Genomic DNA, 27,970 nt, shown 5'->3' with positions numbered 1-27,970 from the left:
GTCATGGAAACTGTCTGTTGGATCTGTGTGACGTTGCTTTCTTGGTTAGAGTTCCTCACAAACGTCCAGATGATTCTTCTAATGAGGCGTCGACCATGTTTGCAGCTCTTTGGAAGAAAACGTCGCCCTTTGCCATCCTTACTTTTCTTTGACTTCTTCAAATGCAGCTGAACTCCAGCTGGTATTTTCTTGGACTTTGCAGCTGTTTCTGGTCATCAGTTCATTCCTGCAAACCTCTGAAGCTGAACAACAATGATGCTGCATTGCTGGCTGATCCCAAAAGGTTGATTCTGTTCATCTGGACGTTTTCAGAAACGTTTGCTCACTGATCAGGTGACTTCTTCAGTCTCAGCTGACTGCAGCTTTACAACCTTACAAACAGCACATTTGCACAATGACTGAAAGCAGCAGCACCTGATATATATGATACTAATATAATACATATACATATATAATCCATACTAATGATGAAGGAACTGAGCTCACAGTCCATTGTTCATTCAGTGAACTACTCAGTTTATTTTGGGCCTCAGAAATGCTCACTCTGTTTGTACATCACTGTCAGCAATAGACTCATTCTGCTGTGTGGACAGGAACACATGTGACATCACTTCCTGTTTGTTTGTGACTGAAGAAGTTTACAAGGAATCATTTAGAAGAGTTTCAAACATCAACTGATTGAATCCATGAATCTGAAAACGTGTTTGTGAGTGAAAGAGACAGACATGTACAGACTGAACTATCTGTTCAACAGTCAGAGTGTTTCTGTAACAGGAGACACTCTTTACACTCCACTCAGCACAGGGACACTGAGGAACCAGACCAGAACATAAACCCAGGATAAAGAGTTTGAGTGAATGTGGTGTTGAAGGTGTGGAGGTGGATCAGAGTGTCAGAGGAGACTCTGTAGAAGGACAGAGTGCCAGCAGGACAGTCCACATACACTGCTGCTCTGTTAGAGACAGAGGAGGAGGAGGAGGAGGAGGAGGAGATGGATGTTGATCTGTTATTGTGACAGACAGACTGAGGACCATCATCAGAGCAGATCAGACTCCAGGACTGATCATTGTATCCAAACAAACAGTCATCACTGCCTCCTTTCCTTCTGATGCTTCTGTAACTCACTGATATATCAACTCTTCCTCTCCACTCGACCTCCCAGTAACAGCGACCAGTCAGACCATTTCTACACAGCAGCTGTTCACAAACATCAAATCTGTCTGGATGATCAGGATATGACTGAACCTCCTCCACACGTGTCACCTTCCTGTTGTTGTCAGACAGTTGGAGCTTTGTGTTCACTGTGTTTGTGTCGATTGTGAGTTGACAGGAATCTGATGGAGAGAACAAACACAATCCAGCTGCAGTTATTGATCCATCATCTGTTCATTGATTGACACTTTGATGATGACTCCTGACATGATGAAGATGGTTGAATGTGTGCTGCTTTGTTTTCATGAATCCCATTAAAAACACACTTACACTTCCTCAGACCTGGTCTCAACCATCGGACTCCAGCAGGCTCCACCCTGAAAGGAGGAGGGGGGTCAGAGCAGCACAGTCAGCATGCACACATGGACATTACATGGCTCTCACACACACACTGTTACACACTGAGCTCAAAGCTCGGCTCCACTGTTTTATTCAAAGAAATCTACATTTATTTATCAGCACATTTAAAAACAGCTTGAGCCAAAGTGCTGCACAGAGTAGAGAGAAAATAGGAAACATACACAGTAATGACTATAAAGACTGGTCAGGATTGAAAGCTACAGAGTACAAATGTGTTTCCAACCGGCTTTTAAAAATGTCCAGTGTTGGTGACGACCTGATGTGAAGGGCGACTGTTCCAGAGTTTGGCTGCAGCCATCGATAAAGCTCACCTCTGTTTTTACGTCTAGTTCTGGTCAGAAGCTGCTTATCTGCAGACCTGAGGGCTCCACTTGGATTCTTTTGTTAAAGAGAGATAAGATGGAGCCAATCCATTCACAGATTTAAAGACAACCAGATCTGGAAGTGGATTCTACCACGTACTGGTAACCAGTGGAAAAAGCTGGTGATGGGTCGTCTAGCACAGACCCACCGCTGGAACCAGACAATTGATGAGGGAGAGAACTGTGACAGCGCCGTTCCTTCACTTGACCTCAGTCGCTCTCGTCTGCTCCCTCGTAACACTGCTCTTTATTGAGCTTACATGAATATGCACAAGTTCATTATGACGTCTTACACAGGTATGAACAAAGAGTACCAGTCTGTGCATAGTGTGTGTGTGTGTGTGTGTGTGTGTGTGTGTGTCTGTGTCTGTGTGTGTGTGTGTGTGTGTCTGTGTGTGTGTGTGTGTGTGCGTGTGTGTGTGTGTGTGTCTGTGTGTGTGTGTGTGTCTGTGTGTGTGTGTGTGTGTGTCTGTGTGTGTGTGTGTGTGTGCGTGTGTGTGTGTGTGTGTCTGTGTGTGTGTGTGTGTCTGTGTGTGTGTGTGTGTGTGTGTGTGCGTGTGTCTGTGTGCGTGTGTGTGTGTGTGTGTCTGTGTGTGTGTGTGTGTCTGTGTGTGCGTGTGTGTGCGTGTGTGTCTGTGTCTGTGTGTCTGTGTGTGTGTGTCTGTGTGCGCGTGTGTGTGTCTGTGTGTGTGTGTGTGTGCGTGTGTTCCAGATGTGACCCTGTGACCCCAAAGCTGGTGCTAAGAGTCCAGCGGTCCCCCTAACAAAGGGCTCTTATACTTAACCAGACACAGAGTAGGTGTCCTCCTACACCAGGGGTCTCAAACTCGCGGCCCGCGGGCCAGTTGAGGCCCGCAGGACGATAGTTTTTGGCCCCACCTTAATATGAAAATGTAATGTTAGTTTGATAATGTATGACACTTTACAGTGTTGTGGGCGGAGCTGAATTAACCCACCAATCAGGGTGGGATATGGATCTCAGGGGACACCAGCCGGGCTTGATGCAAGCAGGGAAACATTTCTCAATGAGTCAAAGTTCCAGCAGCGTTGCCCTGGAGTGTTTCTTTCTTTCCTGTGCCTGGCTGGCTTCCTCCTTTCTATTGGGCAAACGCCGACATTCGCCCCAGCGCGCTGCGTTCACAACACTTCAAAAAAAGTTGTTTTTTTAAGTTGCTGCCCAGCGGGACATTATACGTATATAGATTTATACACACGTCAGTGGGATTTAAAGTTATTTTTCCACAGAGAGAGATCTCATATTAACTCTCACAGTGATGCGTAGGCGGCGGGATAAAAGAAAAGTCATGAACTCAATGCAGCCCAATTTAGTCTGCAGTCACATAGCGACACCTGTTCATCGGCAACAACAGTCCCCGGTAACCCGGACTAATTATAGGGTCGCACCGTCATTTGTGGCTCCATGTTTTTATTTGCATCACTGCGTTTGCATTGCAGCAAACATGAACATTACATATATTTCAATATAATGTAAAAGCAGTCAAAACAACTAACATCAGAAACAGCTGATGTTATTTGTTATATGTCACGGTGTCATTTCCGCTTCTTTCTCCTGTAACAACAGCCCGGCGCCGTGAGCAGTCGCCTTTTTTGCGCTCGCTATCCCTGCACTTTCTACCATCTGCAAACGCCACGGTGTTCGTGTCGTCATGAAAGACATGAACATCGAGCGTAGAAACAAAGGAGACTGCTACCGGCTTTTTATCTGCCGATCGCCGTGCTACGGTTGCAAGAAAAAGAAGCAGAAATGACGTTCTCTACGCGTTGAGACGTTCCCCGTCCGTCGGCTAAACGCTTGATTGAAACTTCAATGCGACAGTGACACCAAGTAGAATTATAAATGTCACATAGCCCCAAACATGTCTTTTTCAAAGCCTGCGGTGAAGAGAAAGGTTGGTGATGAGCACCGACAATTTCAGGAAAAGTGGGAAATGCAATATTTCTTTGTTGAGCACAGGGGCACCCCGACCTGTCTTATTTGCACAGAGAAAGTTGCGCTGCACAAGGAATACAATTTGAAACGTCATTACACAACTAGACATGCTGAGCTGGATGCAAAATACCAGGGAGACGAGAGAGCGAACCGGGTTGCCAGTCTTAAAACAGATCTACTGAGGCAGCAAGATTTCTCCAAGAAAGCAACCAAAGAGAATAATGCAGCAGTCGGAGCCACGTGGTTAGTGAGATGATTGCTAAAGCAGGGAAGCCATTCACAGAAGGTGCATTTGTCTAAAAGTGCATATTGCAGGCTGCAAATATAGTCTGTCCGGGAAAGAAAGGTCAGTTTAGCAACATCAGCCTTTCTGCCAACACCGCAGCAGATCGCATTTCTGACCTGTCAAGTGACATTTATGACCAACTGTGTGAGAAAGCCAAATGTTTCAGTGTATACTCAGTCGCTCTTGATGAGACCACAGACATCACCGACACTGCCCAGCTCCCAATGTATGTCCGTGGTGTTGATGACAGTTTTGAAGTGATGGAGGAGCTGCTCACAGTAATTCCAATGCATGGCCAGACCACCGCTCAGCAGATATTTACAAGCTGTGTGATGCCATTGAGAATGTTGGTTTGCCATGGAAGAGGTTTGTTGGAATAACAACAGATGGAGCGCCATCAATGACAGGGAGGAAACATGGACTGGTGGCACAAAACAAACTGGAAGAGGAAGGCGTGGAGGAGGCCATTGCTCTGCACTGCATCATCCATCAGCAGGTCCTTTGCAGCAAATGCCTGAAGTTTGACAATGTGATGTCTATTGTTGTGAAATGCATCAACCAAATCAGATCCAGGGGCTTAAAGCACCGAAGGTTCTGTGCTTTTTTAGAGGAAATGGAGTCAGAATATGGGGATGTGCTCGACTTCACTGAGGTACGTTGGCTCAGCAGGGGAAATGTATTAAAGAGACTTTTTGAGTTGAGAGCAGAAGTGAAGCCTTCATGGAGAAGGATGGAGTTAGTGTTCCTGTGCTAACTGATCCCAAATGGCTCATGGACTCAGCTTTTCTTGTTGATATGACACATGAGCTTAATGTACTGAACAAGACGTTACAAGGCCAGGGGCAACTTGTCAGTGCTGCCTATGACAACATGAGAGCATTCTCCACAAAACTGGCGCTCTGGAAAGCTCAGCTCTCTCAGACAAACCTTTGCCATTTCCCAGCATGCAAGGCACTCGTGGATGCAGGCACACCATTCAGTGCTGACGAGTATGTTGATGTCATTTTGAGGCTACAGGAGGAATTTGATCACAGATTTGCTGACTTCAAGACACACAGAGCCACCTTTCACATTTTTGCGGACCCCTTCTCCTTTGATGTGCAAGATGCCCCTTCTGTGCTTCAAATGGAGCTCATTGAGCTGCAGTGCAACTCTGAACTCAAAGCAAAGTTCAGGGAGGTGAGTGGAAAAGCAGACAAGCTTGGACAATTTTTGAGAGGATTGAGCCCTAGTTTCCCTCGGCTTTCCCAAATGTTCAAGCGGACCATGTGCCTTTTTGGTAGCACATACTTGTGCCAAAAGCTCTTCTCCACTTTGAACTTCAATAAGTCCAAGTACAGGTCCAGACTTACGGATGATCATCTTCAAGACATACTGAGGGTCGCAAGTGCTTCCTCCCTCAGGCCAAATCTGGCTCGGCTATGCGAGAGGAAACGCTGCCAGGTCTCTAGCAGCAAGGAGTAGGCAAGAGAAGCCATGTTCAGAAGAACAGTTCATTTTCTACAGTGTTCCATTCATGTTCAGAAGAAGGTTATAGAACTGTTAATACAGACATTTCAATCTAAATACAGCAGATATAGAAGACTGAAAGAAAAACACAAGTTCACTGACTAAAAATATCTTATTATTATTTTATTTATGTATTACAGATTGATTTATTTTCTTATTAATTCTTAATTTGTTTATTTATTTTTCATATTTTGTGTTAAAAAATAAAAATAAAGAGATTTGAGAAGATTGGAATTTTTTAACCATGCCTTTCTTGTGGAAAACCTAATGCAGCCCAGCCTCACCCAGACTCTGCCTGCAGCGGCCCCCAGCTAAATTGAGTTTGAGACCCCTGTCCTACACCATAAATCAGTAAGAGAGGGTACGACCTCTCTCATGGCCCCAAGTGGTGTGTGCATGCCAGAGCACTCTGGAAGGCATACAGAGTCTTTACAGACTACTAAGGATCAAACCTCTATCATCATGCAATCGATTATAAAACTCTAAGCATATATGAGTAAATATTTCTAAGCATCAATCAACAATATAAACCTTACAGCTGGTTTTAATAACAGAGTTCATTTGTTTCTCAAATGAGAAAGAGCTATCGAGAAACACTCCTAAATCTTTAGTTCTGAACTTTTCCAGTGGGCCAAGGTCAACATTATTAGATAATGCTAATTCTTTTCCCTTACATTATAACAATGTGAGGAGTTAATGCTAAGTATACTGCCATTAGCGGCTAATTCTAATTAGGGGTGAATAATTATTAGTAGCTAATGCTAATATCGTTTTCTCTTCCCTTTTAACAATGTGAACAGCTAGTGCTAGGTAGGCTGATGCTAGCAGCTAATGCTAATTTGACGTGAATTAGCATTATATTAGTGAGGAGTTAATGGTAAGTAGGCTGCCATTAGTGGCTAATGCTAATTTTAGATGAAAAAGCATTAGCAGCTAATGCTCATATTGTTTTCCTTTGCTTTGTAAGAATGACAGCAGCTAATGATACGAAGTCTACCATTATTAACAATTGTTAATTTGATGTAAATTAGCATTATCTGATAATGGTAACCCTTTTCCCCTGCATTGTAACTATGTCAGGAGTTAATGCTAACTAGGCTTCCATTAGGGGCTAACTCTAATTAGGTGAATAATTATTAGCAGCTAATGCTAATATTGTTTTCCCTTCCCTTTTAACAATGTGAGCAGCTAATTCTAATTTGATGTTAATTAGCATTATATTAGTGAGCAGTTAATGCTAAGTAGGCTGCCATTATTAACTAATGCTACTTTGACGTGAATTAGCATTATGTGCTAATACTAATACTGTTTTCCCTTACTTTTTAACAATGTGAGCAGCTAATTCTAAGTACGCTCTTGTAAATAGCTAATTCTAATTTAGTGTGAATTAGCATTATTCAATAATGCTAACACTGTTTTCTCTTACTTATTAAAAATGATAGTAGCTAATACTAATACTCTTTTCCGTTGGGTAACAACTATGTGAGGAGTTAATGCTAAGTAGGCTGCTTTTAGAGGCTTATTCTAATTAGGGCTGAATAATTATTAGTAGCTAATGCTAATACCGTTTTCTCTTTCCTTATAACAATATGAGCAGCTAATGCTAATTTGATGTGAATTAGCATTATATTAGTGAGGAGTTAATGCTAAGTAGGCTACCATTAGCAGCTAAAGCTAATTTGAGGTGAATAAGCATTAGTAGCTAACACTAATACCCTTTTCCCTTGTGTTATAATGATGTGAGACGTTAATGCTAAATAGGCTTCCATGAGTGACTCCTTTCCCTTGCATTATAAAGATGTGAACAGTTTATGCTAAGTAAGCTGCCATTAGCAGCTAATGCTAATACTGTTTTCCCTTTCTTTATACAACTTGAGCAGCTATTGCTAAGTAGGCCACTTTTCTCTGCTAAGGATTTGTGTGACCATGATGGAAACTCTGATAAGCTAATGCTACTAAGCTAATGCTGTTTATGGGCCCTGTTAGAATCAATATTTCATTCTCATTCTGTTGTTTGAGAACAATAACAGAAAAATGTGCACTTGAGAACAAATTTATTGTGACTTCAGCTGTGAATGTACAGTTTGTCATTATTTAAGCTTCCATTTCCAAATGTTAGCTGACACTTTATTAGGTACACTGGTATCTATATCAGGTACACCTGTGACCTAAATGTTCCTGCAAACAGACTCCTTGGAGACCCCTACATAAATATCCATGAACTATCCAGCTAGACTAGTGTTTCTGTCCCTGAAAATATTCCTGCATGTGTGATTGTTCCTGTGTCATCTGCAGGAAACAAACAGGAAGTGAGTGAAAGACACAGGAAATGTTTCCAGCTCTTCCTCCTCTATCAGATTTTCTCTCCATACCTGAGAGTGTCCAGTCTCCAGCCTGGATCCTTCAGTCCAGCCGACAGAAGCTTCGTTCCTGAGGGACCTGGATGATTGTAGCTCAGGTCCAGCTCTCTCAGATGGGAGGGGTTGGAGCTCAGAGCTGAGGCCAGAGAAGTACAGCCTTCCTCTGTGATCAGACATCCTGACAGACTGCAAACACACAAAACAACAATCTATCTGTCAACAGTTGTTTTCTCTTTGTCACAATAACATCTATCCATTTACATCCATTCAATGTAACTTTATTTATAAGTGACAATACCCAACAGACAACAACAGTCATCTGAAGCTGTTTAACAGTGTAAGGTGACCGCCTCCACTGTGAGCAGCACTTGGTGATGGTGGGAAGAAGAACTCCCTTTGACACAAAGATCCTCCCAGTGAAAACAGGCTCCAGGAGGAGCATCTACCATGACTGGTTGCAGGGTGAGGGGAAAGGGAAGAGATGAGCTCAGAGAGACAAGAACAAAACAGAGAGACAAAAGTTAAGGACATGCAGTAGTGACATATAAAAGCATCAGGAGTGAAAAGAGGGGAGAAGAAAGCAGAGCATCATGGGAAGTCCACCAACAGCCTCAGCCTATAGCAGCATAACTAAGGGATGGTTCAGGGTCACCTGATCCAGCTCGAACTATAAGTTTTATCAAAAAGGAAAGTTTGAAGCTGATCTTCAAAGTAGAGAGGGTGTCTGTCTCCTGAACTCAAACTGGGAGCTGCTGCCACACCCAGTCCAACATAGCCAGGCTTTCTTTGCTGCTTTGACAAAACCTCAAATCCCAGTCAGAGATGATGAGCATCATCACAGTGATGATCATTTCTCTGTAACCCAGGCTTTCTGCTTCAGGATCTGTGCACGCTCACAGAACAAGGAGAACTTTAAACATCATTTCACTAACTGGATGGACTGAGCTCAGCCTACAGATGAACTGGTGCCAGAGATCATAAAGAACATCAAACAGTCAAATTCAACACTTTAATGGAAATATGAGATTAATGCTGCAGACAATCATGAAGCTGCTGAATTCATGAACATCAAGAATGCAGCGAGTGGTAAAATAAAGATTTGACCTCAGTGTGCTCAGTGTTCCTGTCTATTCCTCACATATTCCTAACATGATAGCTGCACTTTAGAGCTCTAAAACTGGAACTGACACATGTTTAAACTCTACATGTTACTCAGTACATTCAGTTCTGACACTCGCCCACAGTCCAACAAAGGAAACATGGAGATCACATCAGTTTGTCATCAAAGTCTAATTATTAGGGCAACTTAACCTGTTATTATCTCGTTAACTCATTAACTGATTAACGTCAGCAATTATTTTAATCACAGTTTTTAAAATCATGATTATTGTGAAAGTGCTCACTGGCTCTGAATATAACAGCCATGGGTCACAGGAGGGATGTTGATCAGTGCTGGCTTGAAATGGGCGTCATTATGCGTCTCAGCCAATGGGAGCATTGAGGGTGGGCCTAATACTACTGCAGCGCTCACATGACCCAGGACAGAGAGAAAGGGGCGGGGACAGAAACATGGAGACAGGTACAGATCTTTGAAATGTTCATTTTAAACTGTTCCAGGAGGCAGTGTTGATACAACTAAAGTTATCTGTTGTTGAAGAAGTCGGTCTGAGGAACGTTCTTAGGATCAACAAATGACGGCATGTATGAGCCTCAAGACGCAGCATCACAAGAAGAACACATGAGCTGTAGAAAAAGGAGAGACTACGAAAGCCACGGCGTTACAACATGAACCTGCTGTTGGTCTCTCTGGAGACTACTGGGCGTGGCTGGGTAACCATGGTTACCTGGGAGTTACAGAAACGTGCAGAACATGTGATTCATGTTGCACAGCAGTGGGACATTTGAAATAAAGTCAGCACACTCAGTACAGATAGTGCATCAAATATGATGCTGCTGCCAGACGTCTGCCTTTGAACACGTCCCTGCATCGCGCACAACACCAAGGTTGCCATGGCAATCACAGCTGACAGGGACAAAGTGCACAGCTGGAAGCCTGCAGGTATATTTAACATGATGTATTTCTCAGTGTCCTGTCGGTGTGTGAGAGACAAACAGCCTCTGTATGTGTGTGTAAATACAGCATGAATATGTAGAGGACATGTTTGTGGATATAAGTAAATGAAAGCTCTGCGTCATTTGAATCTTCTTGTTTCTGTTGCAGGTCTGTGACTGAACTTCTGGGAGGAGAAACGTTGGTTTCATGCTCTGTGATTCTGTGTTTTGTCATCTCTCTCAGGTGATGCAGAGCTCAGATGATGACCCCGCCTACGTGGTCAAATTCAAGTCTACATTCAGAACAGACCTGGAGACACGCAAGCAAAATGCCAACATTGTATATGTGAAAACTGCTGCTGGAGCCAGATTCAAGGAGCTCAAGTGTTTACCCAGATCTTACTGAACTCACTGCAGGAACAGAGGGTTGTTGGAGGGAAACCTGTGGAAGCAACAACATCCGAGCCACCAGAGAAGAAGTTGGCCCTGTTGGTGCTTCATCAGAGTGTGAACAGGAGGAAGACTCAGCTGAGAACAGTGTGGTGGATACAGAGCAGAGCCCACCATCAGTACAGAGGCCTGTCCATTAGAGTGCTGCTCAAACATGCAGATCATGGAGATGATGATGAGGAATCCAGGAGCAGTGGGTGGATGGCAGCATCAGCATGAAGGATCAGTGTGAGAACACATCATCATCCACAAAGGAAACCAGTCTGAGTGTCTGACGCTCTTGTTAGAAAGACGCAGTCCCAGCAGTTAGCTTGTCTGCTAGTTAGCTGAGAGCTAGCTCAGTTGTACATTGAATACCAAACTAATACTGAGGGCCGCAACTGCTTCCTCCCTCAGGCCAAATCTGGCTCGGCTATGCGAGAGGAAACGCTGCCAGGTCTCTAGCAGCAAGGAGTAGGCAAGAGAAGCCATGTTCAGAAGAACAGTTCACCCAGACTCTGCCTGCAGCGGCCCCCAGCTAAATTGAGTTTGAGACCCCTGTCCTACACCATAAATCAGTAAGAGAGGGTACGACCTCTCTCATGGCCCCAAGTGGTGTGTGCATGCCAGAGCACTCTGGAAGGCACACAGAGTCTTTACAGACTACTCAGGATCAAACCTCTATCATCATGCAATCGATTATAAAACTCTAAGCATATATGAGTAAATATTTCTAAGCATCAATCAACAATATAAACCTTACAGCTGGTTTTAATAACAGAATTCATTTGTTTCTCAAATGAGAAAGAGCTATCGAGAAACACTCCTAAATCTTTAGTTCTTAACTTTTCCAGTGGGCCAAGGTCAACATTATCTGCTAATGCTAAATAGGCTGCCGTTATTAACTAATGCTAATTTGATGTGAATTAGCATTATGCACTAATGCTAACACTTTTTAACAATGTGAGTAGCTAATGCTAACACTATTTCCCTTAACTTTATAACATTGTGAACGGCTAATGCTAACACTCTTTTCCCTAGCATTACAACATCTGAGCTGCTAATGCTAAGTAGGCCGCCATTAGCACCTACGTCTAATTTAAGGCAAATACGCATTAGAACCTAATGCTCATATCGTTTTCCTTTGCTTTATAGCAATGTGAGCAGCTACTGCTAAATAGCATTAGCTAATAACAGCAGTCTAATTTAATGCAAGTTAGCATCATTTGCATTATAACGATGTGAGGAGTTAATGCTAAGTATGCTGCCATTAGTGGCTAATTCTAATTAGGGGTGAATAATTATTACAAGCTAATGCTAATATCGTTTTCTCTTCCCTTTTAACAATGTGAGCAGCTAGTGCTAGGTAGGCTGAAGCTAGCAGCTAATGCTAAAGCTAAAGATAATTTGATGTGAATTAGCATTACATTAGTGAGGAGTTAATGCTAACTAGACTGCCATTAGCAGGTAATGCTAATTTAAGGTTAATAGGAATTGGCATCTAATGCTAATACCATATTTTCTTGCTTTAACCCTTTAAAACTGGTCAGAGTGGGCACACTCCGTTTTGCGCAACTATTTTTAAATCCCGGTAGCACTGTAATCACGTGAGCTAGCGCAATAATTTTTTTTGCATATGAAACCTGAGGAGTTGTATTTACATCTTATGCCATCAGCTTGTCCTAGGTTACAGTTTCCTTCCACATATGCTTAGGACTCATATTGCACTGCTGGAAATAGTTTATTTTGATGCATATGCTGTTATTTTGCAAATTTGCACTATAATATTTATTTTCGTTTTTCCTGCAGTATATAAAAATTGGTGTATTTCAAAAATAAAACTATGAAGGCACTCAAAATAAATTTCCTGAGGTGGGAAACTATTTTGTGCAACTTTTTTGTATTTACAGTTTTGAGGGATAAGCCTCTTAAATTTCTCTAACTAGAAATATATGTTAAAAAAACAAAAACGATTTTCAATTTTTTTGTAGTTTATTGCACTTTTTTGCAATTTATGTAATTACTATGCACTTAATACATACATATTATTAAAATTTAGGCTGTAATGGTTGTATTGATGTATAGCAACTTGAAATGCTCCCAAAAATGGCTCTACAGCATGTAAAAATATAATATAAGCTCTGGCGGACTTGGTTCTATGGTAGGTCTTAAAGGGTTAAATCAATATCAGTAGCTAATCCGATTGTTCAGTCTGACGTCAGGTGAAGTCATTTTTATGCATTTAAGAGCTGTGTTGAATTCAACATTACAAACTGAACATTAGAACTATCCTCTTCTCCAGGATTTTCCTGATTTAACATTTCAATATGACATTTCCAGCGCTTTGTTTTCTCTGCTCACAGACAAAACAGATACACGCATGTATATACAGCCCACGTCCAGCTCTGCATGCACTCCTGCTCCATTTCTATAGAGAATAAACAACGTAACACAATCATTCTCCATTGTTTTCAACTCAACCAGCTGCATTTAATGAAGGAGTTTGAATTTACTTTACAACAGCTGCTGTTGTTTCCTGTCTGCATTCATGTTCTTAACTGTACTCCACACATTCTGAACTGGTGTACCGTAATTGTCGGGCTATAAGCCGCTACTTTTTGCACAAGCTTTGAGCCCTGCGGCTTTTAGTCAGGTGCGGCTTTTCTATGGATTGTCCATGAGCGGATTTGTTTTGTTTGTTCCGCTGTTGTACGGCACTACGTTGCCTGGCGGAAGGATCGGGGTTCAAGAGTGGTATGTTGGTCACATGTCCATCCGTCAGGCAACGTAGTGCAGTACGAGGTAGCGCGAAAAACAAACTTCAAAGTAGCGCTACCCGTTCAGCTGGAGGCCTGGATGATGAGTGGCGATAAACTTGCAAAAAGCAAGTTATGCCCAACTCCACCATTGGATTCTGACAGCGTGGAAAAGTGTGAAAACATCCACGATCACCAACAGATTTCGAAGGGCTGAATGCTGCATGATGGAGAGGAGGACACCGCCACGGCCCTTCTGAGGGTGTTCGACTCTGACACTGACAACGAGGATTTCTTTGGTTTTGAAAGTGACAACGAAGGAGAGAAGAAGAGTGGATGACGAAGCCACCCTGAGCCTGTTTGTTTCCGACACTGGAGAAGAGGACTTTGGTGGTTTTAGTGCGCAGGAAGATGGTGGTGAATGACTGACTTTTCTTCTTGTTAAAGCCGTGTCACTGCACCTGAGCCTAAAAGGTAGTCCGAATCAATTGTTCTGGTGTGCTGTAGGTTATTGTTATGTACTACATTTGTTACTCATTTATGAAGCACAGTACATGTTTTGTACTTGTAATTACCGCTACTTGTACATATACCTAAAAAGTTATGCAAATATGTACCCATAACTTGTTTTTCAAAATATTAATAAAAGGGGTGTGTCTCCAAACAGCCATCTCTTTCCTGACAATTCGCTTTGTGCATATTCTCTTACATATGATAAGTCAACATTGAAACACCTGCGGCTTTTAGTCAGGTGCGGCTAATGTATGTACAAAACAGGATTTTCCCCTGATTTTAGCTTGTGCGGCTAATATTCAGGTGCGCTCTGTAGTCCGGGAAATACGGTAGTTCTTCCTAAAGTACTGCAGTATTCCTGCCAGTACATCCTTTTAGTTTTCCTAACTGTTTCCTCTGATGCTCGTTGCTATTCTTTCCTCAATGCAAATTCATGCTAAGCTCCTTCATATCCATCCCTGTTTCTAAACCTGTAATAATTGCTTTAATGTGTCTTTGGCCTAATTATGAGTCTGTCCATATGTTTGTAGTTCCCCACTTGCTTTGATTGATTGATTGATTGATTGATTGATTGATTGAATCTTTATTTTGAACATGTTGAAAAAGTATATAAAAAAAAATAGAATTAAAAGAGACAAATGAACAAATGGTTTCTTAGCTCTGATTCTCTCAAATTTATCCTTGAAATCATTTACTGGCATCTCTCCCTCTCACTCCCACTATCCCCAGAACACCAGAGTATTCATCTCCTGGTTTATCCTATGGCCTCTTTGCATTTTCTCCAATCATCCCTGTTTCTAGAGTCTCACCCCATCTGCAGGCAGTCCAAGAGAAACTGCCTCTGCCATTTTCTTCTTCTTAATCTTTGATTTTTCTCTTCACTTTCTCCATTGGGTCTTCTTAGATGCACTTTCCAGAAAGCAGCAACATTTTTTGTGCCCCATTTTTCAAATTGTGCATCTTACTTCAGCTTAATGTGTTTCCTGTTTTGTTTTTACACAGGTCATGTAAAAGAAATCCTACCAGAGACTCGACAAAGCTGAACTGAAAGACAGCACGAGCAATAAATCAGAGCAGCACAGAACTTAAGCTCATGGTCCATAGAAGCTGGGCTCTACAGGTGTACCAGGACAAGCTTAGTGTAAGTCCCTCGAAAAAGTTTCACTTGTGCTGTTTCGGTGTAAATTACTGGTTTGTTTGAACAATTTCATCAGCTGAACCATAAATACTCCAAAACAATTTCTTTGTGACTCAGTGTGATTTTTCATTTTGTAATATTAGCATGTCAAACTCTACATTCTCTACACAGATGAGAAATGAAGTGTATTTAATAATAAAAGTTATCTCTCAGAGACAAAGTTAGTGTCTCATTCAGGTCTGTATCTGAGTAGCCTCAGACACATGCAGTGCTCATATTTTCTGTTTTGTGTGTCACTCAGACCTCTTCCTGACAGGGGCAGCAATTTCATTTAAAGTCCCATTCACTGATACAGGCTGCTGGAGCTCCAACCAGGAGGGTACACACATGATCCAGGGAAAAAAATTATATATGGTCTCTTAGATAAATATTAAGAGGTCCTGTGTTTTACTAAAAAATCAAAGTAGTAAAACACAGGACCTTTGGGTTAGATATAAGGTGATTTGACAAATCATGTCTGTTGTAAATGAGTAAGCCATTTATCGACCTGACTCAGGTTTTAAATCATCATCAGAAAAGACTGAATCCTGACCTGAGAATCCCAAGTGTACACTTTGGACTCTCCACTGCAGAAAATAGAAGCTTCAGTCCTGAATCCTGCAGGTTGTTGTTACCCAGATCCAGCTCTGTCAGACGGGAGGACTGGGAGCTCAGGACTGAGGACAGAGCTTCACAGCTTCTGTCTGACAGGTTACAGCCACTCAGTCTGAAGAAAGGATGACAAGAAGACATGAAACACTTGTGTTAAAGTATATTCATGGTGCCATGAGGAGCTACTACATTTACAATATTTCAACACTGTTTCAGGACATGCTGGAATCCTTATTGCCTCATGTTACAAAAGACAAATGTGGCAGTTTACTGTGACTTGCATGGATTCATTAAAAAAACAAAACATAAACACTGTTAATTTTTTCCAAATGAAATTGATTAAATGATGTTAATTGATGAAAAAAAAATCGATATTGCTTGATCTGACCTCAGCGTTTCCAGTTTGCAGTATTGACTCTTCATCCCAGCAGACAGAAGCTTCACTCCTGAATCCTGCAGGTTGTTGTTACCCAGGTCCAGCTCTGTCAGATGGGAGGACTGGGAGCTCAGGACTGAGGACAGAGCTTCACAGCTTCTGTCTGACAGGTTACAGCCACTCAGTCTGAAATCAAGGTGGAAGGGAGACAAGATCAACCAAACAAATCAGAGCTTTATTGCTTTTTTATTGTTTTTAAGCAGAAATCAGTGAGGTGCTGGTAGATTCTGTTCTTTTGGTTTATTACCCAACAACACACACATACACTAATATTTGTGACTTTTGTAATAGTAGCATTTACAATGCAAAGCAACAGCGATCACAGATTGAAGGGGCCTGAATAAAACTACAATGCAGTGATTTTTAAGATGACCTGTTCTTCCAATTTCAAACAACAGATTTCTCCAACCTTACAGTTAAAAATAATTCTTTATCTCATACTGAATCTTAGTGAACCTCCCCCCAGTTTATTAAAATGGAGTGGTACTGAAGTTGCTGTAAGTGATGTGTGATGCCACTGATTTCCTTCCTGATCCAATACAAAGTAAAATTCAGGCTGGTATCTGCGATACTGATGAAAACTATTCCTTCAGAATCAATACAAGACATCATAAGAAAATATGATGTTTTGTATAACATAAAAAGCTTGAATTTTAAAATATTCAGTTAATAATCAAAAACAGATGTGACTGAAAATAATAAAACTGAGAAACATTTTATGGCCATTCGATCCTTTTACAACCATTGCAAGAGCTTGGTTGGCATAGCCGGCAATACGTTGGATAGTAATAAGTCCGGTGGGTGATGGGCTCCACCAGGGCTGCCCTTTGTCACCGATTCTGTTCATAAATTTTATGTTTAAAGGCTGTATCAAAAGTTCATTCAAGTTACAATATTGTGGTCAAAAGTTCTCCTTTTTTCTTTTATACTATACAACTACGCTGTCTCATGGTTTTAGGACATGGATCTGTCATGGAAGAAATCTATGACCACTTTTAATCAACATTTTAAAAATAAACATGATCACAGATTTACTCACAGAGCCTTGTTGGAGGCTTTGACCACTGGCAGCAGCCTCAGAAGAGCCTCCTCTGAAGCAGAGTATTTCTTCAGGTCAAACACATCCAGATCTTCTTCTGATGACAGTAAGATGAAGACCAGAGCTGACCACTGAGCAGGAGACAGTTTACCTGTGGAGAGACGTCCTGATCTCAGGGACTGTTGGATCTCCTCCACTAGAGAACGATCATTCAGTTCATTCAGACAGTGGAACAGATTGATGCTTTTCTCTGCAGACAGATTCTCACTGAGCTTCTTCTTGATGTACTGGACTGTTTCCTGATTGGTCTGTGAGCTACTTCCTGTCTGTGTCAGCAGACCTCGTAGGAGAGTCTGATTGGTCTGCAGTGAAAGACCCAGGAGGAAGCGGAGGAACAAGTCCAGGTGTCCATTTGGACTCTGTAAGGCCTTGTTCACAGCACTCTGGTGGAGAGATTGAAGTTTTAGTTTGTTAAATAGTTTAGACCATGTAGAGGTTGTTTGTTGTTGTTCCAGCAGATTGAGTCCAGAGTTGATGAAGGTCAGATGGACATGAAGAGCAGCCAGAAACTCCTGAACACTCAGATGGATGAAGCAGAACACCTTGTCCTGGTACAGTCCTCTCTCCTCTTTAAAGATCTGTGTGAACACTCCTGAGTACACTGAGGCTGCTCTGATATCGATGCCACACTCTGTCAGGTCTGATTCATAGAAGATCAGGTTTCCTTTCTGCAGCTGATCAAAAGCCAGTTTTCCCAGAGACTCCATCATCTTCCTGCTCTCTGGACTCCAGTGTGGATCTGTCTCAGCTCCTCCATCATACTTGACCTTCTTCACTTTGGCCTGAACCACCAGGAAGTGGATGTACATCTCAGTCAGGGTGTTGGGCAGCTGTCCTCCCTCTCTGGTTTCCAGCACATCCTCCAGAACTGTAGCAGTGATCCAGCAGAAGACTGGGATGTGGCACATGATGTGGAGGCTTCGTGATGTCTTGATGTGGGAGATGATGCTGCTGGCCTGCTTCTTATCTCTGAATCTCTTCCTGAAGTACTCCTCCTTCTGTGGGTCAGTGAACCCTCTGACCTCTGTCACCATGCCAACACAGTCAGGAGGGATCTGATTGGCTGCTGCAGGTCGTGTGGTTATCCAGAGGCGAGCAGAGGGAAGCAGTTTCCCCCTGATGAGGTTTATCAGCAGCACATCCACTGAGGTGGACTTTCTAGGGTCAGTTAAGATTGTAGTTTTGTGGAAGTCCAGAGGAAGTCGACACTCATCCAGACCATCAAAGATGAACACAACCTGGAAGTCTTCAAAGCTGCAGATTCCTGCTTCTTTGGTTTCAGTAAAGAAGTGATGAACAAGTCCCACCAAGCTGAACTTTTCCTCTTTCAGCACATTCAGCTCTCTGAAAGTGAATGGAAATATGAACTGGATGTCCTGGTTGGCTTTGTCTTCAGCCCAGTCCAGGCTGTATTTCTGTGTTAAGACTGTTTTCCCAATGCCAGCCACTCCCTTTGTCAGCACTGTTCTGATTGGTTCATCTCTTCCAGGTGAGGCTTTAAAGATGTCTTCTTGTCTGATGGTTGTTTCTGGTCTGTCTGGTTTCCTGGATGCTGTTTCAATCTGTCTGACCTCATGTTCATCATTGACCTCTGCAGTCCCTCCCTCTGTGATGTAGAGCTCTGTGTAGATCTGATTCAGGAGGGTTGGGTTTCCTGCTTTAGCGATGCCCTCAAACACACACTGGAACTTCTTCTTCAGGGTGGATTTAAGGTTACGATGACAAACTGCAGCTTGAAGTTCTGAATGAGAAGAAAAATAAACACTCAATTCCAAAAAGAACTAATCTTTAAAATATGTTGCTCCATCTTCCATCTCTGGAAAATGTTCATTTATCCAGCAGCTTAAATCTTTAGATAAATCCTCTTACTGCTCTGCAGATGGTCAGCCAGCTCCTCCTGCTTCATTCTCCTCAGGAAGTCCACTGTGATCTTCACAAACGCCTCTCTGCTGCTGCTCCTCTGACTCTCTAAGCATTCTGGGTAATCTGGACTCAGAACCTTCTGGATCTTCTTCAGCTCGTTCTTCACAAAAGTGATGATGTTGTCCTCCAGCAGCTGGAACAGAATATTTATGAATGAGCCAATCAGACTGAAATCATGGAGCCAAACATCAGATCCATGTTGGACACACTGACGATCCACTGGTCTACAAAGAGCAGCATGGAGATGACTGTGAACAGAACAGATGTAACAGTAGTTGTTGTACATGTACAGACCATAAATATGGAGTCCAGCTGTGTTTGATGCTGCTGGGCAGACTGACCACTGGGAACCTCTGAGCTCTGCTGCTCCACTCTGTGGAGGAACCATGAAGGATCAGATCAACACAGGATAAAGATCCAGGAGTTTCTGCTCAAATAACTTCATCTGAATCAAGTCTGTCAAGTTTTAAACTCTCAGATTGTGAACATATCAGTAATTTTCAGTCTGTTTTCATGGACGTCCTTTCAGTGGTGATGTCAGGGATGATTTTGAAGAAGCTCATCAAACTGAACCATCAGCAGATCACTGCTCCAAAACCAGAACATGATCCGAGTCTCCCTCCACCACCAGAACACCAGCTTTACTAACGTGGTAGATCAGTGTAGTACAGATCAATAACTGATGAGTCATTTGATCAAAATCACTGAGTGCTTCACGTCTGACCCTCTGATGCTTCTGTAGACATTTTGCATATTTAATGAATGTCTGACAGTTTTACATTCATTCTATGAACACAGTGGAAATGTTGTGTTATAGTCTCCATGTTGTTTCCAGCATCATAAATTCTTAAGTTCAGAAAATTAGATTCTTTCTTCACAGCTGAAAAACAACAACATTTATTCTCTATTGAAATCTGCATCGTCCACTCCAAAGGTCACAATCTGAAGGTAACATCTGGTTTTGTTCCCTGTGGTTAACTCTGAGCATCAGTATGGTGGGATTTATCCACTACATCCACACCACTGTGGTTCAGTGTTGTCCTGATGGAGTAACAGCAGCCAGTATGATCCAGGCTTTAGCTGCTGGGTCTCTGTGTGACCTCTCAGACTGTTTAACAGATCAGACACAAAGAGAATCAGAGCAGCTCTGTTCTTTAAAGACAAACATGAACCCACTCAGGTCACACTTTCCCCACAGATATGAGCATCACTGTCCTCAAACAGCAAATGACCAAGTCGAACATTTGGATCTTTTCTCTTTCATTGTTTTCTTTTTAATGAATCTTTGTAACAATCTGAGGATGTTTCAGGTCATATTTATCCAGGAAACACAAACATGTAAAGGAGTCATCACAGCTCTCTGACCTCGTTGCTCCAGGTTCACCACTGAAGTCTGGAACGTTGCCTTTGGACCGGTCACTCCTCACAGACGGACAGCTGGACCCTGCAGACTGTGACCTCTGACCTCTGCAGACACAAACATGATTGAAGCAGCTGTGATCACACAGACTGCAGATAATGCAGCTGTTTCCTGTCAGTAACATCCTCTTAGATTAGAGTTCAGCTTTTTACAGGAAAACTGGACAAAACTGATTTTTGTTACAAACTCATTTTCATTTCCTCTCAGCTCACAAACACAGTCAGACAATCAACCAGAGTCAACACTGATTATAATGTCAGTGCAGAATTATTTCTGTTACTCAGTGAGTTCAGCTCTCTGACCTCGTTGCTCCAGGTTCACCACTGAAGGCTGGATTATGACCTTTGGACCGGTCACTCCTCACAGACGGACAGCTGGACCCTGCAGACTCTGCTCTGTCCTCCTCTTCCTCCATCATCATCTTCAGTCAGTCTGAGAGGTAAACCACAAACACTCAGTGAGTTCACATTAACAGGAGGAACTGAGTTACAGTCGCTGACCTCTGACCTGTCATGTGACCATGAAACCAGGTCAATATGTCTGTAGGTTCAGTCATCCAGGTCATGTGATCTAAGGAGCTTGGAGAGAAAAGAGACGTCTTTAAGTTTCTGGAAGACGTTTCATCTGAGAAGCTTCTTCAGCTCTAAAACCAAACGGTGGAGAGTCCCAGATATTTAAACCTGAGAGGGAAAGAAAGCATGTCGCTGACCCACCACTGATGTTATTTCAAGGAGGAAACTGAGAGCCTTTGCACCAGGAGCACAAACATCAGCTCCAGCAATGATCCACTGATGTGTTTTTATTCCATGTATGAATGTTGTTATTGACAGAGATGACGTTTGTGTGTCAGTGATGCAGTGACTGTTGTTGTTACCTGTACAGGCTGGTTAGACTCTATGAAACAGATCATACAGATCTCTGCATGTTAGAAGAGACTATTAAAGGTCATGAATGAGACAAAGGCAGGGAGGCGTCCTTTACAGCTAAACAGCAGAGTGAGAGAACAGCCAGCACCTCTACATTTATCACATTATACAGCACATGTATGATACTGACAGGGATGAGAAGAATTTAGTGATTCTGATCCCATCATTGATATTACTTATTGATTCTCAGTAGCTCTGCTCTGACAGTCACCACCATCACTGAGCAGCATATCAAAGACATTTGTGCACATTAACTGCATGTTGTGGCTCAAATGTTTGTGCATGTTGGAGGCATTTCCTCTTTGTTGTGATCAGTGTTGGTCATTACTCAAAACAGTCATTATTACACATATTACACAGAACACTTTGATTAAAAGTAATGGAGTACGTTACTTCATTACTCCTCATAACATTACTTTGATGTTACTGTGTGAAATGAACAAATGAGCATGTAACAACATAAAGCTGAGGTACAGCCCCACACACCAACACAGATCCTGATGAGGTCACGTGATGTTTCTCTGAGTGTTTATGAACACAAATCAAAGATGAAACAGCACAAAGACACTTCAAAGTGATTCTACTGTAGAAACATGAACAGGTAGAAACCTGCAGCCTGACTGCTCATCACTTTGTTACCTGTTCAAGTTCAGCAGCAGCAGCTCACTTTATCACGGTGCTGGTCTGGGGTCAGTGTTTACTCAGCTTTAACTAGTGATGTGACGTTCTGTATCGAGGCTTCGAAGCGTGTGTCGAGTAATGGAGGGGGCGTTTCCGCGAAGCGCGTATCCAGGCTTGCTTCATTTATGGGAGGAGCTGAAAATGATGACGTCCGAAGCCTCGCTGCCCGGCTGTACCACGTGACTGGTTCAGGAAGCGGTTCGAACTTTGCCGCGAGCTATGACAGCGATATAAACCCCTCAGACAAAATGTGGGCGTTTGATGGAGAGTTGCGGTTAGTGAGAGTTAGAGACAGTTTAGAAAAAAAAATCGCCTACGACCTGCCACAGTGGAGAAACTGTTTCTTTTTAACAAAAACCAATGATGTGTCCCCTAAACACTAATCACTGTCCTTGCCTCAATGTTACAAAAGCACAACCACTGTCCACACCTCACCTCACAGTATATGATCATTTCCATTTTAGGCATTTCCAAATAATCATGTTCCATACTGCCAGTATAAATATACACAGTACACTGCATCACTACAATATACATGTTTTACACACTCCTTTTGTTGTTGACATTTACAGGCTGTGTGCAAAAAGGCCACACTCTTCAAATTCATGCCAACTAATATTTTTACGTCCAGTAGGTGTCCTACTAGAGCAAATGAAGCTTCAAGAAGCTTCGCGTTGGGGTGAACCAATTGGATGAAAAGCTTCAGTGCTTCATGAGGCTTCATCTGCCCATCACTAGCTTTAACCTCACTCTGGGTTCTTGGCTAGCCTAGCTTTAGCTTAGCGTTAGCATGCTGTGTGCTAGCTTAGCGTCAGAGCTCTGCAGGTGTCTCGTGTGTAAATATTAATCACAGTGACAGTAAAGGAGGTAAAGGGCTGTGACGTCATCACGTACGCTGCGTCCTCTGTGGGCTCTGAGTGAACTCAAAGTACAAACTACAAGTACACAAACACGAACGTAGCTCAGAGTGGCGGACACACTCGGCCTCGTTGGTCCAGCTGTGAGTCCGTTACCGTGAACTATGGAGCGGCAGATTTGTGCTGAACTAAGCTGCACACAGCTGATGTTAGCCAGGAAACATTACACACTGACTTTAATGGAGAGACCGGAAATACAAACACACACAGTTTGTTGTGTGAAGAAATCAAACACGAGCTGAACAAACAGTAAAGTTCCTAAAGACAAACTGTTAAAGGAGGAAACAAAGCAAACTTACAGTTTCTTCACACACCAACAACAAGCTCCACTCCACACCTGGACACTAAACACGGACACACAGGTGAGCTGCTTCCTGGAAGGAGGCGGGGCTCCACCTGAAACTCAGCACAGGTGGGAGGGGCTCAGCTCTGTGTGTGCTGATGTGTTAACTTTAAAAATATGCCGTCTGACTGCTCAGACTGAGTCAGAGTAAAGTTCACATGCTGACGTGTGGAGACATGAAACCTTGTTGTAGCTGCAGGTGTGAACACTAGTGATGTGCGGATCGATCCTGAAATATCGATTCCTCCGATACCAATCATTTATGTTCTAGAATCGATTCTCACATTAAAATATCGATATTTTAGTAATTTAGAGTAAATTTGTAGTTTATCATTAACAGGAACACAGTGGAAAGAAACTATAACATTCGGATTGCCTACATTCAAAGGAACTACTTCCTCTTCCGCCTTTCATAGTCATGTGCGAAATACGGCTGTATAAATGTCTCGCAGCCCCTTGGCGTGCGCACTCACAACAATGGCTGAGCGTAATTGTGCGGATGTATTTTACCTCCACAAACAGCTGAGCCGTGGTTTGCAATAAATGTGGCAAAAAAAGTGAGGTGTTGTGGCCATACTTGCCAACCTTGACACCTCAGAATTAGGGAGACATTCAAAAGGGCTGTTTGGGCGGATAAATATATTTTACAGGGTTTATTTATCGGATAAAATACGTTAAATGTCACCGTTATTATTGGCCGGCCCGGAAACAGCGGGGGTGTCCAAATTCAGAGGCTGCTTCCACCTGAGGACCGGCCTTCGCGGTCTAAAGAAAGCCGGGTAGTACGTCACGAGCTCCCTCGGTGGAGTGAAACTCTGCCGTCTGCTCCTTGCTGTCTAAAATATAACCGGACACTGACGTAAACTCTTCTGTTTAATCAGTTTTCTGTTTGACGTTTATTCAGCTGTGTGAAAACCCCGGAGGATATGGAACGCCAGGACTGCCATAATGAATTAATTAAATACACCATTAAATAATTAATTAAATGTGGCAATAATTAATTAAAATTGGAATTAATTAATTAAATAAATAGTTATGATATATGTAATTAATTAATTATTGACACATTTAATTAATTATTTATGTATTTCACGTTTTAATTAATTATTGACACATTTAATTAATTAATTATTGACATATTTAATTAATTATTTATGTATTTCACATTTTAATTAATTATTGACACATTTAATTAATTATTGACACATTTAATTAATTATTGACACATTTAATTAATTATTTAATGGTATATTTATTTATTTCATTTTGGCAGTCTTGGCGCCTGGCTCTCATCATGAAATAATTTTATCTGTCAGCCTCACCCATCAAACTCAGGGGGCGGGGTTAACGCTGATCGAGTCAAAACCATTGCTTTGGCCTGGTGGCCATTGTTTCTAGCACACAACCGGCATGTGGAAGCTAACAGAACTGAGCTTTGAAAAACCCTGTTTGTGTGTTACCAAATACCGTTTTAATATTTTTTTAGCCGAGAATGTAGCGGTTTAATCTTCATGTGTCTGGTCGGTTTGTCAAGATACAGCCTCTTTGCAAAAGTGTTTCGATGATTTCGGAGATGTCGTCCCAGTCTCACGGCAAAGCGTGGGATAGACCCGCTCGCCTCGCAAGCAATCCCACCGACAAAGCGCAGGCCCCGGTACACAGCTGTAGTAACCCCCGCTGACTTCTTTTACTGAGGTTATATTTATCGGTGTTTTATTTCCTGATGTTCTTATGTGTCCTACGTGTTTCAGTCTGAATTATAACTAACATTAAAAACATGTTTAAGGAGGAGAGAGAGCAAATAAATCTGTTTAACATCTGATCTTTGGGTTTTTGTTCAGTAATCAGCGTGACCTGTGTATAAACACATAAAAGAGATAACGTTGGTGTTTCCGTCATGTAGTAACTGCTGGCTTTAACTGTACGAAGGTTGTTCGACACTATGAAACACATACAGACTTCATGATGTTCGGCTAATATTTTTATTGTGAATATTAATCATGCTGACCTCGCTCTGTACACCACGCAGCGAGGTCAGCATATCCACGATATCCTCAGCTCCATGAGTTAACACAAAGTTTCCCAGCTGACTATCTAACTGCCAACTATTCCAGAGACGTGAAAATATACAGCATAAAGAAAAGTGTAAGAGACTCAGCAGCAGATTAGAATAACAGTTTGTGGCGTGAATAAGACACGGCGGGACCACGAAGCAACGTTCAGAGTCATCTTTATTTACATCTCACCACACCACAACACCCCCAAACCCCTCAGTCCCCGTGTTTTTAACTAGGCGGGCGTGATTAAGGATGCCGTGCAGGTGCGTCCGCCCTCCCTGCACGGCACCGCAGACCACGCCCCACCACATACCCCCATCGCCCGATTGAGGCCGGGGAGCCATCCGGCCGAACCTACTCCCCCACCGCCAGTGGGAGAGGGAGTCAGCCCGGACAGCTGGCACCCCCAGGCCCCGGCCAAGCGACGGGGAGGTGCGAGTTCAGGCGGCCGCCCGCGAATCCAGCGGCGCAGGCAAAGCTGGTTCGGAAGTCGGACACGTGACAGGTGCACCCGGCGCGGCCGGCACAAGCGTGAGCCCCAGCTCACAGGTGGCTGGGCAGAGGTGTGGCGTGTACAGGCCTCTGGTGGTGGTGAGGCCGGTCTGGCGAGCACGGCGATCTCAAGCGTGGCGCCCGCCTCGCTCGCCAGTTCCACTCGAGCAAGCTCCCCTGGCACTGGGACCTCCAGCTCCTTGCGCGGCCCCTCCGTCACCGCTGTCGCTCCCTGCTGGAGCAGCCCATAGCGCGACTCCTCCGTCACTACTGCTCCCTCCGCCGCCACTCCCGGCTCGAGCAGCCCCTCGTGCAGCTCCTCTTTCTCCAACCGGCGCAGACCCTCGCGCACCTCGTCTGCCGCCTCCGGTTGGAGCGGCTCATCCACCACTCCCGGCAGGAGCAGCCCTTCACCTGGCTGTTCCCCCTCCTCCGGCAGGCGCAGATCCCCGCGCGCCTCGTCTGCCACCTCCGGCTGCTGAGGTGCCTCACGCGGCTCCTCCACCGCTTCACTGTCCTCGGGACACACCTGTGGGGGTGGCGCCCAGGCCCAGAGCAGCGCCGCCAGCTCCCCAATCCTTTCCAGGTGCCGCTCGGACTGGTCCTGCAGCTCTTCCTGCTGGCGACGCACCTCCGCCGCCTGCTCCCGCTGGGCGGCCGCCATTTCGGCCACCCTCTGGGCCAGCTCCTCCATTCCCTGGCTCCGATATGGACCCGCCGTGCTGCCTCCTGGGTTTCGGCACCAATGTGGCGTGAATAAGACACGGCGGGACCACGGAGCAACGTTCAGAGTCATCTTTATTTACATCTCACCACACCACAACACCCCCAAACCCCTCAGTCCCCGTGTTTTTAACTAGGCGGGCGTGATTAAGGATGCCGTGCAGGTGCGTCCGCCCTCCCTGCACGGCACCGCAGACCACGCCCCACCACACAGTTATACATTTAATAAATCACCAAATGAATCCAAGAAACGAGCAAACCTGTTCCGACAATTTGAATTTGTATTCCCTCAGCTGCAGACTCGCTGCTGTTTAAATGTTTGAAAAGGAAGATTAGATATAAACAAACGTCAAACATAGACTCAGTCTGCCTTCACATTTGATATGAGGCCAGCACGTATAGTGGCCTCAGCAGGCTATTACTGAAATACACGTGCTATATCATAAACTATGATATAAACAGGGAGGTCCTATTAACATGTTTAGTTTTAAAGGACACCTTCCTGCCTTTAGTCTCATTCATGAGCAGTATTAGTTTTCTTCTAACATCCAGAAGTCTGCACGATGTGTTTCATAGTTTGTAACAAGCCTTTGACAGGTAAACATAACATGACCGAAAAAGCAAAAAAAAAAAAAAAAAAAAAAAAAAAGAGAGAGAGAGAGAGAGTTGACATAAGAAGAGAAAATGCTCTCAATTATGGAGACAGACAAATGGTTCATTTATGTTTGATGTGTGTTTATTCCTCCCTAAATATCGTCGGTGAAGTTCGCCATGCACGTCAGATTTTCCTGCGCATTTTTATACCTCTGCCAACAGAGAGAGAAAAAAAATGATCCCAGATCAGCTCTGCTGTATTTGTAACATAAACATTTCTGCTGCAAATCTTCAAATGTTCAGCATGTTTCTCTGTTTCCAGTCTATAGATCCAGTCACACTTTCTACCTTCACCTGTGCAGTAAAGACTGAGAGCAGAGCTGAAAGCAAGCGTCCAATCAGTGAGCAGCATCAACACCTGAGCTTCATTCAGACTCTGTTATTGAAGATGTTGTTGGTACAAAGTTCATCTGCTGCTCACATGAATCCATGAAAGATTTATTTCACTGAATGTTTCTTCAAAGCTCATTTCAACCTGTTGAAGTCATGAATGAAAGTGCAGACTGAGAGTGGATCACATGATGTTTGAGGTGTGTCATGTGACATGTTCAGTATTGTCACACATGTCTAGATTGTCCCTGATATCATAACTGCTCAAACACTGATGATTATATTTGAAGAATTATTCCTGATGGCAGCAAAGTTTGAATGGAGCTCTCTGTCTGTGCTGATTTGTCGCCCTCTGGAGGTCAAAGCACAAACTGCATGATGTCACTGTAA

At 43.3% G+C, this 27,970-nt stretch overlaps 1 protein-coding gene across 1 annotated transcript; it reads right to left on the bottom strand.

Moving 5' to 3' along the window:
- Positions 1-495: 495 nt before the first annotated feature.
- LOC145426132 (uncharacterized) lies at positions 496-26,567 on the bottom strand. Its single transcript, XM_080299656.1, has 9 exons — positions 26,473-26,567; positions 25,786-26,385; positions 19,332-19,410; positions 18,984-19,170; positions 17,055-18,855; positions 15,968-16,141; positions 8,053-8,226; positions 1,483-1,529; positions 496-1,334 (listed from the first exon to the last, which is right to left on the bottom strand). The coding sequence occupies exons 1-9, from the start codon at positions 26,565-26,567 to the stop codon at positions 796-798; spliced, it is 3,696 nt and encodes a 1,231-aa protein (XP_080155782.1). The 3' UTR covers positions 496-795.
- Between the last annotated feature and the right edge of the window lie 1,403 nt (positions 26,568-27,970).

This window comes from Astatotilapia calliptera, chromosome 3, assembly GCF_964374335.1.
Source record: "Astatotilapia calliptera chromosome 3, fAstCal68.1, whole genome shotgun sequence".
Lineage (NCBI taxonomy): Eukaryota > Metazoa > Chordata > Actinopteri > Cichliformes > Cichlidae > Astatotilapia > Astatotilapia calliptera.
The sequence above is the reverse complement of the archived record's forward strand: the minus strand, read 5'-3'. Positions and strand labels throughout refer to the sequence as shown.